The sequence below is a fragment of the Tenrec ecaudatus genome, chromosome 15 (genome assembly GCF_050624435.1).
Source record: "Tenrec ecaudatus isolate mTenEca1 chromosome 15, mTenEca1.hap1, whole genome shotgun sequence".
Taxonomy (NCBI): Eukaryota; Metazoa; Chordata; class Mammalia; order Afrosoricida; family Tenrecidae; genus Tenrec; species Tenrec ecaudatus.
In genome coordinates, this window is record NC_134544.1 from 96,322,389 (window position 1) to 96,343,269 (window position 20,881).

The 20,881-nt window shown below is 40.3% G+C and overlaps 1 protein-coding gene and 1 pseudogene across 1 annotated transcript; both read right to left on the reverse strand.

The window, feature by feature from the left end:
* Positions 1-1,968: 1,968 nt before the first annotated feature.
* Positions 1,969-3,685, reverse strand: LOC142427616 (uncharacterized; annotated as a pseudogene).
* A 10,678-nt stretch (positions 3,686-14,363) lies between these two features.
* LOC142427744 (large ribosomal subunit protein eL29-like) lies at positions 14,364-15,014 on the reverse strand. Its single transcript, XM_075532886.1, has one exon. The coding sequence runs from the start codon at positions 14,946-14,948 to the stop codon at positions 14,466-14,468; it is 483 nt and encodes a 160-aa protein (XP_075389001.1). The 5' UTR covers positions 14,949-15,014; the 3' UTR covers positions 14,364-14,465.
* Positions 15,015-20,881: the final 5,867 nt, after the last annotated feature.

A 20,881-nucleotide genomic window follows, 5' to 3' on the forward strand; every position in this document is an offset into this window, starting at 1 on the left:
CAATCCCCAAGATATACCAGCATTCTTCCCACTTCAGCCCTCCTTGTTATTATATTATTTATCCTTCTTTCCTATCCCTTCTTGCTTTCAAGAGTTCTTATCCATAAGCAAACGCTGTTCTTTTTATTTAGTATGGTTGATTGTTCTAAGGAGTATACCTCAGATGTTAATCTTCCCCTCCTAGCTTATAGACTGTTGGGCTGAAAGCTGAGTCAGAGGCGTGAGTACAGGTCCAAGACTGAAGAGTCGCTGAAGTCCATAATTTGGGGATTCCAAGTCTCCATCAGAACAGTGATCTATTTTATGATTTTGGTTTGTTCTTTCTTCTCCCAGTCAACTCAGTACCCTCTTTTGTGATCACTTTCAGAGTAATTAGTAGTGGAAGATGGGCACCATCTAGTTCTTCCTGTCTCAGGGTTGTAGAGGCTGAGGTTTGCTGTGGTCAATATATCTTCAGGATGAATTGTTCCCACACATCTTCTGTTTCCTTTATTCTTATTTTATGGTACTACTCTGCTGTCTGGGGAGGGAGGGTAAACAAAGAGCATGCAAGTGTGGCAGGCACAACTGGCATCTGGGTGGTTACTCTACTGGTTGGTACATCTGTGATCAAGAAACACCAGGTTCAGCTTTCTTTCGGGCACTGAAAGAGCAATGAGGTACCCATGCACTGTGGAAGTCTGGAAGGTCATCTGCCCCCAAAATGGTGGGTCATGTCAGTAGAGGGACATCAACACAGAACATGGATACCCATATGGTAAATCACAACTGTTTCCACACATGGCCCAGGGCAAACTCTAGCACCTCTTCCTTTGTTTTGAAAGTTTTGTTATACTAACTCCAATGAAAGGTTTTCTTGTTGAGAATTTTCTCGTGTTTAATGAGACCTGACTTCCACAAAGAAGATGTTCCATATTTAATTCATGCAAAGGGCTTCTTTCATTTGTGAAATCTCTGATGTGCTGTAAGGCATCGCGTCTGGGTGAAAGCTTTACCACACTCAACACATAAAATGTTTTTCTCCAGTATGATTCCACAGATGAGTTTTGAATGAAGCCTTTGCCACCTTCACTATATACATGGGTTTTCTCTCTCTCCAGGATAAGTTTGCTGATTAACAATGAGCTTATTCTTCTTGAGAAAGGATTTGCCACATTCACCACATACATGGAGTTTAGATCCTGTATGAAATCTCCGATGTGCTAGTAAGGTATGGTTTACGGCTAACAGCTTTACCACACTCAATACATACATAGGGTTTATCTCCTGTATAAATTCATAGATGTGGGAAACAGAAAGCTTTCTCCCAAGTCATCTCCCCCAAACATGTTAAGACTTAGGACACTGCTTGCAGCTAATGGTAAATGATTGTCAAGTTACCTCCCTGAAGGCAGTCAGCTGTCAGACTACTGTCTGGTCCCACCACAAGTAGAGTCCACTCCCTGCTGTTAAGAACAATGGGCAACTTCTCCCTAAAGGTTTTCAGCCATCACTTTGGTCCCTGCAGGGTGGGTTTACACCCTACTGATAATGGTTTCTATTGTGATCCAGAGAACAGGTCAAACTGGATCAGTGAAATCCAAAATTAGGCTGCCATCCTGAACCTAGGATCCACTAATCCCTCCTCTTCCTATTGCGTATATATCCCTATATCACACCCCCCCCCAACCCCACCCATTACGGTATTACCTATAGCACAACGCTTTCTTGTGACATGTCTTCCCCTGTAATTGGGGAGTTGCACGTCCCCAGAGAATATAAAAGCCTTGGTTAGCAATAAATCTATCTCCACGTGTACTACCAAGTGAGGCTGAGGTGAGCATGCTACCAAGAAATGCGTCCGACTCCATTATTTCAATTTCTCTTCTATCTCTCATGCTCTCTATAACTTTATTATAATCTTTACTTATTATCATTGTCCAATTGCGGCTACGGGACCTATGATGATGTGTTAGGGGCTGGTTTCCCTCACACATAAATTTTGAGATTTCCTTTCTGAATGAAACTTGTGCCATATTCACTACATTCTCGGGGTTTCTCTCCTGTATGAGTTCCCTGATAAACACTGAGGTCCTTCTTCCTGATAAAGCCTTTTCCACCTTCATCACATCCATTGGACTTCTCTCCAGTATGAGGTAACTGATGTTAAGGGAGGGAATTCTTCCTGATAAAGGCTTTTCCACATTCATCACATACATGGGGTTTCTCTAGAGCAGGGGTGTCTAAATTAAAATGAACAACTTTGATTTTGTGATTTCACTCATCTTCAGTAGTTAAAGCGTTAATGAAGGAAATGGGTGTACAGCATTGCCTTGATCTTCCCTAAGTGCTATTTCCTTCATAATAATTTTTCTATTTACATTTTATTTCAGATTTTACCTCAGGGGCCACACGTGGCTTACAGGCCACCAGTTTGACAACCCTCCTCTAGAATATGAGATCGCTGATGAACAGTGATGTCTTCCTTCCAAATAAAGGCTTTGCCACATTAATTACATACATAGGGTTTCTCTCCAGTATGAATTCGCTGATGGTAAGTGAGAGAAGTCTTCCTGATAAAAGCTTTTCCACATTCACCACATTCATAGGGTTTCTCTCCAGTATGAGTTCGCTGATGATAAATGAGAGCAGTTTTCCCAGTAAAGGCTTTGCCACATTCATCACATACATAGGGTTTCTCTCCAGTATGCGTTCGCTGATGGTAAGTGAGAGCAGTCTTGCTGATAAAGGCTTTGCCACATTTATCACATACATGGGGTTTTTCTCCAGTATGAGTTCGCTGATGATAAGTGAGAGCAGTCTTGCCGATAAAGGCTTTGCCACATTTATCACATACATGGGATTTTTCTCCAGTATGAGTTCGCTGATGATAAGTGAGAGCAGTCTTCCCAGTTAAGGCTTTGCCACATTGATCACATACATAGGGTTTCTCTCCAGTATGAGTTCGCTGATGAAGAGTGAGCCTGCTCTTCCAGTTGAAGGCTTTTCCACATTTATCACATACATAGGGTTTCTCTCCAGTATGAGTTCGCTGATGATAAAGGAGAGCAGGTTTCCCAATAAATGTTTTTCCACATTCATCACATACATAGGGTTTCTCTCCAGTATGAGTTCGCTGATGAACAGTGAGCTCGTTCTTTCAGTTAAAGGTTTTTCCACATTCACCACATACATGGGGTTTTTCTCCTGTATGAGTTCGTAGATGAGTTTTCAGATGTACTTTCTGAATGAAGCCTTTGCCACATTCACCACATACATGGGGCTTCTCTCTAGTATGAGTTTGTAGATGAGCTTTAAAATGTATTTTCTGAATGAAGCCTTTGCCACATGCACCACATACATAGGGTTTCTCTCCAGTATGAGTTCACTGATGAAGAGTGAGCCCATTCTTCCAGTGAAAGGCTTTTCCACATTCATCACATAAATAGGGTCTCTCTCCAGTATGAGTTCGCTGATGAACAGTGAGCTTGTACTTCCAGAGAAAGGCTTTTCCACATTCATCACATACATGGGGTTTTTCTCCTGTATGAGTCCGTAGATTTGTTTTGAGATGTGTTTTCTGAATGAAGCCTTTCCCATATTCATTACATACATGGAGTTTCTCTGCAGTATGAGTTTGCTGATGAGCAGTGAGATCACTCTTCCTGGTGAAGTCTTTCCCACATTCACTGCACACATAGGGCATCTCTGCCCATGAGTTTCACGATATCCCTTGAGATATGATTTACTGTGATAAGTTTTGTCACATTCCAAGCATTTATATCGCTTTTTTCTTTCATGAGCTTTTTGATAAAGTTCATTGAGTTTGAACACTTTATTGAATTCTTGCCCACAATGACTGCATTCATAGGTCTTATCTGGTTTATCAATGATCTCATGCTCATAGAGCAAAGACTCCTTGATGAAGGCTGTCCCACATTTATCACCTGTGTGTGGTTTCTCAATTTCATCAGATTCCTGGTGTTGAATCCACTGTGACTTCAGAAGCCTGGATTGTTCACACTCAGGAAATTTCATTTCATTAAAAAATTGCTCTTGTTCAATGTGGAGGAAAGTTTCCTCATCTTGCTTGAGCACAAATGACTTCTGTGTTTTGTTGCTTCTGTCCTGATTTAATTTCAGAATCATTAAATCTGATTTAACAATTCTTTCATATAAACTGAACATCTCATAAGTTTCCTTTGGTAGGAAATTATTTTTGTGCTGATAAACAGTACTTTCCAATGTATTAAATTTATAGCATTGTTCCATTCTGTCCATGTATCTTTCACATTTCAAGTGCTCAAGCAAATGATCATCATCTTTCTGGACATCTATAAAAGAACAGAAAATTGACTCTTTTCAACATCTTGATTTACAATGGACCCCTTAAAATATGCATTGACACAAAATAGATCTTTAGTAATAACCCTCTTATATGAATATAAATAAACACTATGCTTAATGCTTATTGTCCATTGGATGAAATAAAATTGTATAAATAATCCAAATGTTAAAAATAGTTCTTGTAGAAATCAGGGTTGATATGAAAGTGATGCATGGATACAGATTAGGTATTTGCTTAAAGAGGTACATGAAAACATACAACAAATGTACTAGAAGGAACAAATTGAAACCAATAGACTGAAGGTGTGATAAGGCTTGCTAGTTCCAATTGGTAGAGGTTAGATGTATTCATTTCATCAACCTTTACTGAAAGACAACTAAATACTAGATAAAGTAGTGAATGTGAAAAATGCCAAATGTTCTACTTGGGAGAAACACATTTTTACAGGTATATAGGAAAGGTATTATGGTACAGAAACATATTCTTAATGTTTATGGAGTCTGTATTCTAGCTTACACCACTTATCTTACAGTGTTGTTCTGTGGTGGCTTGCAAGTTGTTTTGATGCCAGAAGCAATGCCACCCAGTATTTCAAATACAAGCAGGATCACCCATAGTAGAAAGGTCTTAGTAGACTCTCCAGAAATAGGGATTGGGGGAAGACATAGTGATCTACTTCTGGAACATGCAGCCCTCAGGTTTAATGGCAATGAAATAACAATGAACAAGTACTAAATCCTCAAAGTACAGTCAACAATAATGATGCAGATAGAAGAAGAGCTTTGGGAACCGTCAGTACTTGACATGACATGACTGAAAAGGAAAAAAAATAGCTGTAAACATCCTCTAATAATTGGAAAATGGCATACATGAAAATCATGAAAAATTTGCAAGTTGTCAAAACAAAATGGAATGTTAAAGATTGATAGTTTATGCATTATTCAAATTTAGTAGACCGGTACTGGCTATTTTTAATTAGATAATCAGGTGGTTTATAAAGTTGAGATTCACAAATTCAAGAAGATTGGCATCATATTCATTATCCAAAAGCACATTGAAAGATCTTCCCTGAAGGATTGGTTTGTCAGTGGTAGGCAAGACCACTTACTACCAGTGTTATTTAGATTTGTGCGCCAATTAAAGCAAACATAAAGTGAGGGATCCAGCCCAATGTGGAATGGGCCCTTAGTAGTTGCATATGCAATTAAAGAAGATAGAGCAGACAGCAAAAACGGTAGAGTTGCCTCATCTCTGGTGCCGGAATAAGAGCGCCAGGACGTTTAACAGTGAGTTCATATGGTAGCGAGGTATGCAAACCTCCAGAAGGCAAGACACAACATAACAGACAAGTGTGAATGTGGGAATATCCTGAATTTTTATTATAATCTGCCGAGAACACTTCCAACCATGGGCCTTGACAAAGTCAGTGCATGGAGGAGCATTTAAAGAAGGCTCCACCAAGGAAGGTCCCTTCCGCAAACCCCGTGAACACTTTGGAATTACTGGTCTGATATCATTATTGAAAATTGTAGCTGATGTCTGGTTCCTGATAATTTTGATCACTTACCCTTTTAGGAAACAACAGATGTCAACTGAGGAATATTCCCCAGAAGTTGAGGTTACTTCCCTTCCTATGGTTTGGAAAGATCCATGTCCTGACTGCGAGCAAAGTGTATTGTATAATAAAACTAGAAACTGGATGCCAGAAACCCCACTTAAGGAATTTATGTTCGATCCTGAGCAGGCTGAGCTAGTGCAACCAAAACTCACAGAAATCTCAGAGGCTCGTTTGGAAGCTTCTGTGTAAGACTTTAAAAAAATTATCATCCTCTTCCCACAGTTTTTCCCTTTCCTTATATTGGTTACAGCATAGGGGTTAAAATACGGCATCCCCCTCCAGGAAATAACCCAAAGAGAAATAGAGCTCCTGACCCTGATTTACCTTATACAGGGGCTTGTAATGAAAATGGCATAAGAATGGTTAACAAAGAAGGTGTACAAGTTCATTTTAGTAGTTTAAGTTTTATGGAAAGGTTAGCAAGAGGAAGGTCCCCGTGGTGTTTGAAGTCCACTAAAACAAAGCTCCCTATTGTGAGGCAACTCATATCTTGGTACAGAAAGACTTTTGGGAGTTTAATTTATGGGAACTTAGTGGAAAAGAAAGAACAAGAAATGAAAACCCTAGAGGAACAGCCCAAGAAGGAACATAAAGAACAGCCAAAGCCTGTCAAGTAATTTTTGATAATGAAATGTATTAATGCTTTAATGATTTCATAGTTAGAACAATGCACCCTAGTTGGATGAAGTGTGCTCAGTTATTGTTAGAAGGTTTATGTCTATCACCCTTGTAGTTGAGAAAGTTGTAGTTTCAAGATGTACTAATTTTTAACCAAGAATCACGATGTGATTTATGTAACTTGTCATGGTCTTGTGGCCTGAGAATTTCCTGATGAATGATCTCAGGCCATAAGCTTTAAGGCAAGAAAAAGAATATATATGCTGAAGCTTTGCATGAATAAAATTGGAACAGTCACCCGCAACCTTTGAGTCGTGTGGTTTCTGTCTCCTCGCCGATGTCATTACCCACCTTGAGGGACCCCTGGACCTTGCTGCAGATAGACTGCAAAAATAATCGTTTTATTAGGGGTTCATACAACTCTTATCATAATCCATACATACATCAATTGTGTAAAGCACATTTGTACATTCACTGCCCTTATCATACTCAAAATATTTGCTCTCCACTTAAGCCCCTGGAATCAGGTCCTCATTTTTCCCCTCCCTTCCCGCTCCCCTCTCCCTCATGAACCCTTGATAAATTATAAATTATTATTTTGTCATATCTTGCCTGTCCAACATCTCCCTTCACTCACTTTTCTGTTGTCCGTCCCCCATGGAGGAGGTCACATGTGGATCCTTTTAATCGGTTCCCCCTTTAAAACCCACCCTCCCTCTATGCTCCCAGTATCTCCACTCATACCACTGGTCCTGAAGGGATCATCCACCCTGGATTCCATGTGTTTCTGGTTCCTATCTGTACCAGTGTACACCGTCTGGCCTAGCCAGACATACAAGGTAGAATTCGGATCATGAGAGTGCGGGAGGAGGAAGCATTTAGGAACTAGAGGAAAGTTGTATTTTTCATCGTTGCTACATCACACACTGTCTGGCTGATTGCCTCCCGAAGACCCCTCTGCAAGGGGATATCCAGTGGTCTAATAATGGGCTTTGGGTCTCCACTTCGCACTCCCTCCCTTATTCACTCTGGTAAGATTTTTTGTTCTGATGATGCCTGATACCTGATCCCTTCAACACCTTGTGATAACACAGGCTGGTGTGCTTCTTCCATGTGGGCTTTGTTGCTTCTAAGCTAGATGGTCGCTTGTTTACCTTCAAGCCTTTAAGACCCCAGATACTACATCTTTTGATAGCTAGGCAACATCAGCTTTCTTAGCCACATTGACTTACGCATCCATTTGTCTTCAGTGATCATATCATGGAAGTGAGCACACAATGATATGATTTTTTGTTCTTTGATGCCTAATAACTGATCGCTTCGGCATCTCGTGATCACACAGGTGTGCTTCTTCCATGTGGGCTTTGTTGCTTCGAGCTAGATGGCCACTAGTTTACCTTGAAGCCTTTAAGACCCCAGATGCTATATCTTTTGGTAGCTGGTCACCATCAGCTTTCTTCACCACATTTGTTTATTCACCCGCTTTGTCTTCAGTGGTTGTGTCGGGAAGGTGAGCATGATAGAAGAAAATATTTTTTCATTCAGGATCTGAATTCTTTTAGACTACTTCATGATAAGTATCAGGATGTGGGAAGGTGAGGGCCAAGAAGAATGGTGCAAACAAATTATTTATTCTCAGAATGAAGGAAGACTGCAAAGCCTGGTATCTAGGTGGAGAGGCATTCACAATTGTAAGCTGGAAGAGTCCCAGTTACATTCTCCTAATTAAAAATCATCCCCACAATATCCTCTCATTATAGTGTTACCTTAATGATACCTCATACCAGCACATGGCTAATTACTATCTGCCAGTAGCTTTAACTATAAGAGCAGACGTGTTGTTATTGTTCGCCCTGCTAAGGAGACAGTTACTCTACTCCACCTGCCCTCAACACTGGTCTTAAATTGCTCATCCAATTAGTTCAGGCATCCCAGATTAAAGATCCTGCCTACCTTGTTAGGTAGGTAGGGGTCTGTGAGGTGGGGAGGGGGCTGCATGCCCTGAGATTACATAAATTAGTGAAAAATACAAAGTCTTTTTATTGCTGTCCTTCAATTACACAACCTTTTATGATACATTCAGAGGGCATTTAAGAGACAAAGGGATAGTTGATTCCTTGAGTGACAGCAACAAAGGGAAGCTGATTGTTTTTATAGCTAGGCAACTTTTAGCTGAGTAGCAAGAAGTCAGCGGCCTGTAGGAGCTGTATACTAACATCTTACTGGAGGGCATTGTGGAGAAAACTCTATCTGGGGATTGTGCATTTCAGCTCTAGCTTTATCCTTGGGGCTTGAGAAGGTTTTCTTCTAACACTAGTACTGGTCTTCCAAGCCCTGTGGTCATGAGTATAGAGATAAGGCTGCTTTCATCCAGGTTCTGTTTTCCACAATAAAGAAATTGAGGGTGGAGGAGGGAGAGGATAAAGTGGAGCTAATACCAAGGAATTTAAGAACAAAACATTTCAAACTGTGGTAGCAATTGTATAGTACTCCTCCATGTAACTGAACTATGGGATGTTATGATATCTATAAGAGCTCCCAACAAAATATTGAAAAACATATATATTGAAAATTTCACATGAGTTTTGCAGCCTGATATTGATCAACCATACAATCATATACAGTGATGAATGTAAAATTTGGGGAAAGTATCAGTAATTGGAAAATGTAACAATAGTGACAGGACATACAAGTTTACTGATAAAATTTTGAGACTAATGATGAATTCATACCAAATTTCTTATTAAGCACCAGAAATGGAAACTATACATATGGATCTTTCGGAATGGAACAAATGAAAATCAAATCAACCACATCTATAGAAAGAAATGGTGGAAAAGCTCATTAGTCAAAACATGCCTAGGGGTTAACTGTCGAACCGAACAATTGCTCAAATCCAAGTAAAAGCAAGGAAAAGTAGCTAGATCACAGAGCTGAGAGACTACGTAAAAAATAAACTTGAGGAATAAAAGACTGATGACTGAAGACTAGTGACTGAGACCAGATGAGATGTGGGATGACACGAAAGACATCTTACATATGGAAACCAAAAGGCTACTCAAAAGGCAGAAAAGAGAGCAATGTTGAATATATTACTCATTGTTTGAATAACAGCAATAAAATCTATTGGAATATACTGCAAAAATGTTCTTTAGAAGCAGCAAAGGTCATCGTTCGTGTATTGGAACCTGTTAAGAAGGGGTGGGCCTAAGGAAGGCACACTGCATACTAAGGAATACGCAGCAGACATGTGCATAATGATAAAAAACATGCCCTTTCCACTTCCAAAATTATTGGAGGAACAGACAACTTAAAAAAAATCTTACAGGTAGAAAAAAAATTTAAGGTATAGTACTAAAATATACTTTAAGCTGATAATTTTCTTGCTAGGAAGATAATTTTAGATACCTGAAAATAACAGAAGTCATAAACGTGTTTCACCAAAAGGAGTAAAATATGGAGAAACATGTCTGTTAAAGAATTCCAACAGAGAAGGCAATTTGACCATCTCTATAAGAAAACAGAAAGAACTTATATCACCTGCATGAAGAAAACTTTAAAAGAACAGGACAACAAATGAGAAAATGGACACCAAAACCTTTAGAGAAACTCCAAGGGCGGAAACTAAGGAAGCCCAAAGGAGACCCGTTTATGGTGGGAGTTCAAGATCCAAGATGGTGCTGCATACTGCAAAGGGAAATCCATTCTTACCCAGTAGGGGAGGAATGTGCTGTGCTCAGAGGACAGTCACAAATTCAGAATTCTCTGTTTGGAGAGAGTCTAGCAAGATGGATTTTCATAGTAAAGTGGAAGCATGCAAAAGAGAAAATTTCAGAATGTTAAAGAAAGAAACTTATTCAAGCAAACATACAATAGTGTAAAACAAGTAAATGGAAATTTAATTTCATAAGAGCTACATGTCTACTTTACTCAACATCTAGAAGAATTCAAAGAAGTGTGCAATTTTATGCATTTTCTGACACCTATTATACATGTGAGCCTTCTACCAGTTGAATCAACTCCCCCAGTCAAATTGCCTTAAGGCATTTTGACCATGCATCTGAAAAAATTCCACTATAACTTGTTTCTAATACCGAACACATTTCTCTTATTCCAATTGAGAGAAAGCTTCTGAGGTGACACTACATAACCTGTTTATGAGAAATTACAGCATCTTAGTCACACTAAAATTAACCTAAAGTTTGTAAAGCCCGAAGAATGCTGTATTTCTAGGAAAATAATGTTCAAAGGAACAAAGTAAATAGTGTTTTCTCAAGGGTAGAAGGCCTACCCCACTAATATTGGACCAGAGAATGCAATGAGAATCTATCGCTTTGAGAACACCACAGACACAGCAAGGATTTCAACACGTAAGATAGGAAAAGTCAATGACAGAGCCAATGACTTGAGAATTCTCCTCACCAATGGAAACCAGGATGCGATAGTTCTCCAACATCACATCCTGATATAGTGTCTTCTGAGCAGGGTTCAGGAGCTGCCATTCCTCCCAGGTGAACTTTACAGCCACATCATTGAATGTCAGTGATTCCTGTAGTAAGAGGAGTCTATTTAATGGTGTATTTTCCATTTGAAGATTTAAAAATATATACCTTACAGTAAAGAAATCAAAACAGTAATAAAAACTAACTGAGGACTTGGTTGAAAATATTTGACCTTATTTCTATATTCGCAACCATCAGCCCAGAAAACTAGCCCAATTTTCAGAAAGATCTCCATTGTTCTGAGAAATAAATGTTTTCAAATACACATTCTCCAGGCCAGCTAATGTGCCCCCACCCCCTACAATAATTCTCCATTAAGGAGCAGTCTTAAAGAAGGTACCATAGTAGATGAATCATTTCTGTACGGGGCTACTTCACAATGCCTGAAGGTTATCTGTAGATCAGAGCAATCAGGTTCTGTAGCCGGCCCAACATAAATGTAGTAAATGCCTGGGGAGGGCTCAGGGCGGGTTTGCAGTCAAGTAGCACTAGCTCAAGATGGTAACTCACACTTTCCTTATTTATACTGTTACCCGCTGATGCTATTACCCATTGACTATGCATATGCTGACGGCATGACATGCACGCCTTATGGAAAGATCTGTAAGTTCCACTATATGTACATCCATTGGAAAATACATTCACGCTCAGTCCTGATCTGGGAAGAGAGTCCCTGTGTCCTACTGTCTGCTCTCTGTCTTTTAATATTTGTCACAATTGCAATGTCACTCCAGAGGATCACTTTTCGAGTGTTGGGGACCTCCATGCCCCAAAATAATGCACCCACTCATAACATTAAAATTTTGAGTTCCAGTGAAATTGCTCAGCGTTATACTCCCACAAAGTAGATAAACACCTGTTTATTATGAAATGGAATTAGGGCTTCTACTGGTATCACCATTATAAGAGGCTCGGAACCTTCAGTGGCAATAAGTATCAGGAACATTTCAGATGGGGGAGGTCAAACATACCTCAGCTCTCCAACATTTTTTGTCAACTCTTACACAAGTCATTCCTCTCACATGACTCTTTGTCTCAATTCTGGGTCTAGTAATCTGCTGCTGTGGCCACACAAAACTCAATAGAACAAAGTGTCTATTCATGAACAAGGTTCAACTTGGGATCAGGAACAAGCAGCTTTAACCAGAACCAAGATCAGAATGTTCATGGGCAATATCTCCCTTCCTGAATGCAGAACAACTTTCTAAGTTATTAAAGGCCACTTTAGGACAAGCTCCTCTTGACAACCCTAAGACAAATTCTTCTCAGCCACCTTCAGACCGTATTGCCTTAATTTTAATTGCAAGGTCCTCTTGAACCTGCCATCTTTCACCACATGCTCTGCAAGGGCCACTCGTAGTTTTGTTGGGTGGACCTCTGGAGCCCTCCTTACCTTGCCTAGGCAGGGAAGGTGGTAGGTTAACCCAAGAAGCCATCATATCAAGAGGGAGAGAGAGAACTGCAGGCATAGTTTAAGAAGAGAGAGAGAGACATTTCCTGTCATCTGACTTGTTGATTTGGTTTTGTTAGCCCCTGTAGCCACACAGTTCAGAATGAACCCATGGATTACGGATTTGCAGCTTCCAGAAATTCATGAGCCATTTCCTTGAATGACAACTGCAAGCCGCCTGTGTGAGCTAACTGGACAGCTCAATACACTCACTCTATGAGTCAACAGCTTGCTGCCTGACCTTCCCATTTGGGTTCCTCAGTCCCTGCAACCTATTATCTGACCAGATTCAACAACTTCACTTTGTGAGGCAGTGGACTGTGGTCTGACCTGGTGAGCTGGTTCATTAGCCTTTGCAAACACATGGATGAGGAGAACCTTACAGATTGATCCCTGACCTCTACACTGATTAGGGACTCACCAGCTTCCATATCATAAAGAGGGATTTATTTACTTGATGACTATTTAGTTTTGTAAAATGCTGGAGAGCAAATCATGGACCATCTTGAACCTCTACTTCATAGGGACCGGTCTACTGCTGCTCCTGCAAAATGAACCATAGTATTCACAGATCAAGAGCTGTGTAATGGAGATAAAGACAAGGGCAGATGGGACACAGTGAGAGAGCCAATGGTGACAGGTCCAGAAAGGACTTTTCAGCCAAGAAAGTGGCAGTCAAGATCAACAAGAGGATATCCCAAAGAAGTTGAGAGGATGCTATAAAGATGGAATTAAGAAATGAACCAACCTATAGAAGGAAAAATGTCTGATAGAGGACAGGGAAAACAGGCCTGCCCTGAAGAAGAGCAAATGTGCTTACATGATTCTTTAATATGAAAGCCAATGTGTAGCCTATTGATTCTGATATCAAATTACACCCTGTTATCTGTGACTCTGAAGTGTAATTAGCCCATGGCAACTGCAAAAAAAATTACTGAGCTGAGTAGGAGAGGGCTGTGGCAAACATACTGGTGTCATAACTGGAAATCTACTGGAGGGTACAGGTCTGTCTAAGCTCTGCCTCATACAAATCCAAGCTGATGTTGATTCTCTCTCCTGCTTCCATAGTGTGAGGAGGTGAGCTGCTGTCAGCCATTTTTAAACCACTACTGCTACAGGGTCCATGTTAGATGCATTGATGAGAATGCTGCTGTTTGGGAGATTATCTAATATATAACCTTCAGAAAGAAGCTTTAAAGGAACTTACCCAAACAAAATCCCATGGAGTAGTGAAAGTGAACTCTCCTAAAAAAGTGATTTTATTTCTCCTTAAAAATTATGCATAGTATATCATTTGAATGCTTCTCAGGAGCTGGCCATAGAATAATAAACTATGAGTTGGAAGATAATGTCATCCAAAGAATCCTCACTGATATATTATGTTCAATGTCAATAGTTTATGTTAATCCTATGATCAATATACTCCTAAACTTCTCCAGCCAAATATTGAAGTCAGAGTCAAAGTTTATCTCTAACTTCTAGTATTTCAAATCTCCACTTTTCCAATGAACTGAATCAGTATTACACAGGCTCCTACAATTCCAGTAGGAAATACAGAAACGGATAAAACACATCAAAATCACCTGAGCTTTGGGCATTTTCTCTGATCCTTATAACACTGCCGGCAACTGGGATGCTCTGTTTATTTTATCTGGATCAGCTAATGATGCTCACAAATTTCAATCTCTCATGAGGACATCCCCAAAATAATAATACCAGGCGCTTCTTCCTCCTTCCTCTAAGCTGCTGGTGATGCACCATCTGCAAGCTGATGGGAGAATACAATGTGAGTAACACATAACCTGTAGGTCCAGATGCTGTTCTTTCCCTCTTTTTTTTTTTCAGCGCCACGTGGGTTTATTTGTACAACAAACAGCACAAGAAGACACCAGCGCCATGCAGGCAGCAGCCCAGGGCTCACACCAGTCCCTCTCGCCCTCACAAAGAACTCTACTTTGTGGGAGCCTGGGGGCCTTTGGGAGCTTGAGCTGGGGCAGGGGCGCCTTTGGGAGCTTTTGCTGGTGTCGTGGCCTTGGCTGGAGCATCAGCTTTGCTTTGTGCCTTGGCCTTGGGCCGGCAGAGCCTCAGACCCTTGGCAATACGTGCACGAGCCCATTTGCCAAGCTTGGGGTGGGCAATGTAGGCCAGTCGGCTGAGCTTGCGGTTGACGCCCATTGGGATCTTGGCCTTGACCTCTGTGGGCTTCACAAGATCCTTGATGGCCTCAGCGCGAGCAGCCGCAGCCTTGGCGTTGTTGGCCTGCATTTTCTTCAGGCCCTTCTTGTTGTGCTTCCTGGCGAAGCGCATGTTCCTCAGGAACTTGGGGTCCACCCCCTTAAGAGATTCGTATCGTTGTGACCGGGGTTTTTTGATGCCGTTTCTGTGCCATTTCCGGGATTGGTTGTACGTGGTGTGGTTCTTGGATTTGGCCATGTCTGCACCGACGCCTGCAGCTCCCGGAACGCCAGGGACCGGAAGAGAGAGAGAAAGTCGCGGTGCAGCCCGTTCTTTCCCTCTTAACACACAAAGTTCCCAATACTGTTAATGGTCCCCTCAATGAGTATTGGGAAGCATGCTTATAACATGAGCAAAAAAATATAAAACTCATTAATTTTAAAACATGTGAATAAAAGATTACTTTATAACAAATAGAGATTGGGCAATCAAATATAAATGTCAGAAAGAAGAAACAAAACATTTGAATCCCTACCTCACAGCACACAGAATTATCAATTCCTTACTGTGTGACTCTCAAGGAGAATAACAAATGAATCTTTAAGATAAATATGTTAATTAAAGCATCTGGAAACATTTTAAATGGGCTATATAAAGAGCTATTATAAACTAATGATTATTTTATAGAAGAACTATAAATTGTATAATCACTTTAGAAACACTTTAAAACTCACCATCAAGTAGAGTTAGATGTATAATCTGCAGATAGGACACAGGAGAACTGCTGTACAGAGCTTTCAAGACTTTAAAGGCATAACAGGATGCTAATGGCTGTGTACCTCTCACCTTGAAGATAGAAGTCCAACTCTTAGCATATGTTAAAACCAAGGCTCCATAATAAACACTTACATGACATCTATTAGATTGAAATTTATATTTATATATATATGAAAAAGTATACATTCCCCAATAGTGAGTCCATTTTTGAATCCCAATATAGATAACGTTTTTAATGTAGCATTATTTGTAGTACCTAATGCAGTTAAGATTGGCGGTTTTCAATCTATGGGTTGAGACCACTTTGGGGGTTGAAGGACCCTTTCCCAGGGGTCGCCTGATTCACAACAGTAGCAAAATTACTGTTATGAAGTAGCAATGAAAATAGTTTTATGGCTGGAGGTCACCACAACATGAGGAACTGTATTAAAGGGCTGGGGCATTAGGAAGGTTGAGAATCACTGAGTTAGACAGTTGGCCTATACACATATAGTCTTTCTAGCTATGTCCCCTTAACTTCTTCCAAATCATTTACGTGGGTTTGTCTCCTGCCAATGCGAACGAGGCAAAGAAGCCCTGGTGGCACAGTGGTGACTGTCGGGCTGTCCTGCAAGTTCAGCAGTTGGAAACCCCCAATTTCTCCTCAAAAGCAGGATGGGGCTTCTATCAACCACAAGTGACATGGCTTTCTACTCCGCCAGAGTTACAGTCTTGGAAACTCACGGGGGCTGTTCGACCCTGTCCTAAAGGCTCACTATGAGTCAGTGTTAACTTGATGGCAGTGAGTTTGGTTTTTTTTTTGCTTCAAGAGGACTGGGCATCTTGCCCAACAATACATCGGTACTTTGTGCATTGTGGTTACGTAAATAAACTATCTAAAATCTAACCTGAAGATCAGTCACACTGGAAATCGTCCTAGGACTAATTGAGTCATTTCAGAGACAAAAACTGGGATCTCACTACCATCAAAAAAGAAGAGCCAGAAGTAGGGGCCTTTGGATCCTACATTCTAGCACTAAAACTCTTCAATCCAGAAGACAGAGAGCTGTGACACAAGAGAGGAAGTGATGGGGAGAAGCAGCAACAGAGACATGGTGGCAGCAGAACCAAGAGACTGAGACAGACCAGTGGGATTCTCAGGTCACAGAACAAGTGACATAAGTGCCTTTGGGCAGGAGGTTAGGAGGTGAAATAGGGGTACATCTGAGTACTTATCTGGGCCACTTGATTTGTCAACCTACATAGAGCTGAGTGTGTTTGGTGTGAGGCTAAGGTGCAGAGTGAGCATTTATCCACAGAATGAAAAGACCTTTGTAACATTTGCCCATTCAGGACAGAAGCCAGGGGGTTGCAGGGCCTGACCTCACCTGCAGGGTGGCTGTCAATATGCTGTCCCAAAGAACTGTACCTTGTGTAGAAAAGTAACCCCTTTGTCAAATATAATTTAAGGAGGACATTTATTAAACTTTAAGAGACAACAAAAGACACACACACATAAATCATATGGATAAGGGAGGCCATCAGTAGTTCAAATGCAACTGAGGATTCAGTCGAGACCCTGGATAATAGGGCACAGAACAAAAGATCATGTCACAGATCATGATTGGTGGCAGATCAGTACATCACAGCTACAGGTGGGACAGTAGCAGCAGGAATGGGACCATAATTGGGACATGCACATTATTAGATAGAAGGACTTACACGAATCGTCCAGGCCCTTCAAACTGAGGAAATCAATTACTGTGCTGTCCTCAGTAAGGTGAGCTCCATCAAGGACACATGTAGGCAGGCCCTGGGAAGGGGCTGGCTGGAGAGGAGTACAGGCAATCTATTTTCTAAGGCATTCTCCCCAAAGGGAAGATGATCTACATTCTTGGTTAATGATCAGAATGAATTCAATGGAAGCTTAATCAAATTGGGGTTGCAGCAAATGGACAGAGTTGTCACTGTCATCAGCAACGAAAACCTTAAACCCAACTCAGTGCCAGCGAGTGGATTCTGATTATAGCAACACTTTAAAAGGAGGTGGACCAGCCCTTTGTCGATTTCTGAGACTGTAACTCTTTACAAGATCGGAAACCTTGTCTGTCTCCCCAGGGGTGACTTGTAATTCTGAACCTCTGACTGGCAGTTAGCAGTCCAATCTGTAACCACTATGCCAGCAACCTTTTGGAAATTGGAGTGCTCACAATTTAAGTTCTAATATAATTATAAATGGTTTCATAACAAGTGAATTCTATCTTTCAGGGAGATGCTCAAATTGCTCAGACCCTGACCAATGGGGCAGCCTGGATCCTTGTACACTGGTGCTTTCCTGGATTCACACTCCAGGAAGCCCAGATCCCTCCTCCTTTCCCTCAAGTTCCTCTGCCCAGTGCTGCCCCCAGGAACCTCAGGGATGCTCACCCTGCTTGGAGTCAGGTGAATGGATTTGGTTTACAACCCAGTCAGAAGTTGAAATCCTTCCTTGTGATGCTTCAATGTGCAAGACAGTAGTACCAGATTTCTAGCTCCCTAGACTGGACCATATTTCTCTGTGGCAAATCTTTGATCTGAATCAGAAGAGGAGGCAATGCTGAAAAAGGCATATCAGGTTCTTGGCCTGTACTTCTTGGGCTAAATAGTGACCTCCCCCACCAACTGGGATCCAGATCACACTCCAAGCTGAGGGTGTTTGCATTAAATAAAAGCCCATTCTCTTTACACAGCATTTTACTAATTTCTCAAATATCATCATCAACTTTGGATTCACATCCTATAAACACAATATTTCGTTTTAGAATAAAGCGCAAGTATTTAAGGCCTCAAAATTCTCAAGCTCCATTGAAGGTAAATATCTTCTTTTCATCAGCAATCTAACTGAAGAAAGGAATATTTTATGAAGAATGTTCTTTACCAGCCCATAGTGCACCTCAGACTATAACCCTTGACATATCTAGTGAAAGTGATCAAGCTGAATCATGTTCATAGATGTCACTCCAACGTAGGCTGAGCTTTTCATCAAGTATAACCTGCCCCAATCCCCTTGCATCCTGGGTATTTTTTATGATATCTATTGTGTGTGAAGAAATGCCTATGTTGGGTACCCATTTATGCATCATAGTGTGGAAAGTAGAGAACGTTGTACAGGTGGACAACAAGAGACAGAGGGACACTACTAGGACATCCTAGACGTACCTTGGCCAACACAGAGATATCCTAAACAAGAAAACCTGCCAGGGGAATCCTTACTTGCTACTCTCTTAAACTCTTGTGTTTATGGATGTCCAATTTTAAAGCCTTTGGGAAAGACTGCAGCCTACAGTCAAGGAATGGCAAGGGCTAAGGTAGATGGGCCATGGCAAGAACCAAGGTGTGGGCAGAAGCTTAAAAGTACAAGATGGATCCAGAAAAGAGATGACTGCTCAACCATTTTGTCATCTTGGCCTAAATTCTGGATTCCAAACTTTCTAGGTAATGCTGACTGATGGCAAACAACACACACTGGGGGAGTGGGCTTATTGGCTTGAGTTCAAGGATGTCCCATCCATAGTCTCAGGTGTGAGTGACGGGTTAGCTGCAAGACTAGAGGATCCAGCCAGAGCAAGTGATCCATGAGCGTTGAGTGGGTTTCAGGATGTTCAGAAGGTCTATAATCAACTGAATCACAATTAAATTCCATGAGAAACTTCAAGGCTAACTGGAAGACAGATTAAATTTGAAGATTCTGGCAGCTAGACACCAGAGTATTCACACAGTATGAATAAACAATTTATGCGTTTTGTCTAAGTTCACATTATTGGGTGAAACATAACAATGATTGTGAAAGTACACTTACTAAAATTTTCTATGAGACCAGTAATAACCTGTTAACAAGGTCAGATCATGAAACTTCAAGAAAACTGGAGACTAATATTGATAATGGATCTACATGAAGAAGTTCTTGAAAATATTGGGAATTGAGTCAAAAACACATGAAAATAATTACATATGATGAGTACTTGGAATCTATCCTAGAATTCATCTAACATGAAAATAAGCACTGTAATATACCAATTAATGTAAAAAAAGGATAATCTAAATAGACAAAGAAACATACTAAGCAAAGTCAAAGGCTTTTAATGCTAAGGAAAAAACCTCTACAAATCCAACATAAAGCAGATATAGTTCAATATATTAACATGCCAATATACATTCCTAAAAAGATAGTCAAAAACATCACCCCACGTCTGAAAAAGGACAAACATAAATGTCCAGTTTTACCAGTAATATTAAAAATTGACTGTATGTTCTAACTAGAGCAATCAGGTTAACATTCTTTTAAATAATAATTTTATTGGGGGGGGTCTTGCAAATATTATAAAAATCCACCATTCGATGGTGTTAACCACACTTGTACATATGTTGCAATCAAAATTTCCAAAACATTTTTTATCATTTTATTGGGGGCTCATACAACTCTTATCACAATCCATACGTACATCCATTGCGACAAGCACATTTGTATATTTGTTGCCATCATCATTCTCAAAACATTTTCTTTCTACTTGAGCCCTTGGTATCAGCTTCTCTCTTTTCCCCTTCCACCCCCCTTAACATTTTTTTAAGGAAGAAGAGCCTACCAAAAAGAAATAAAAATTCCTCTAATCATAATTTAATGATAATATCTATAAAATATTCACGATATGCCATAAATAGCTAATAAATATTAAAGATGTGGTAGGCTACATTTAAACACGCTGAAATAACTCTTGGTACTTAACTCACTAATTATTAATTGCTAATCAGGAGGATGAGGGGAAGGTCAGGGAGAAAAAGGGAACAATCACAATGATCTACATATAACCCCCTCCTAAGGGGATGGACAACAGAAAAGTGGGTGAAGGAAGACATCAGTCGGTGTAAGACATGAAATAATAATAATTTACAAATTATCAAGGGTTCATGAGGGAGGGAGGGAATAAAAATGAGAAGCTGATACCAAGGGCTCAAGTAGAAAGAAAATGTTTTGAGAATAGTGATGCCAACAAATGTACAAATGTGCTCAACACAATGGATGGATGTGTGGATTGTGATAAGAGTGTATGATAAAAAAAGTGTATAATCCCACAATAAAATGATTTAATAAAAAAGATAAAGAAAATACAGCATGATCAAAATTACAGCATTTATCTTACAGAGAAGGAAATGCAAAATTATTCAAATTAGAACCCTGAAACAGAATTTGTTTCGACCCATTCTATGATGAAAGTCATGGATTTAGAGTCCTGCAGTTTTCTGTAGTGTTGAAGGTCCTCATATACTGATGAATTAATGAACTAAAGCAAGGGATTTTAGGCACATATAATATTAGAGTGACAATATAGTTACATATATAGACACACATAAATGTATATGATATACACACACCTATATTAAGCTGGACAGCAGAAAGG

Excerpts from the sequence above, each read along its gene's own strand:
- LOC142427744 (XM_075532886.1), bottom strand. The coding sequence starts at position 14,948 with ATGGCCAAATCCAAGAACCACACCACGTACAACCAATCCCGGAAATGG.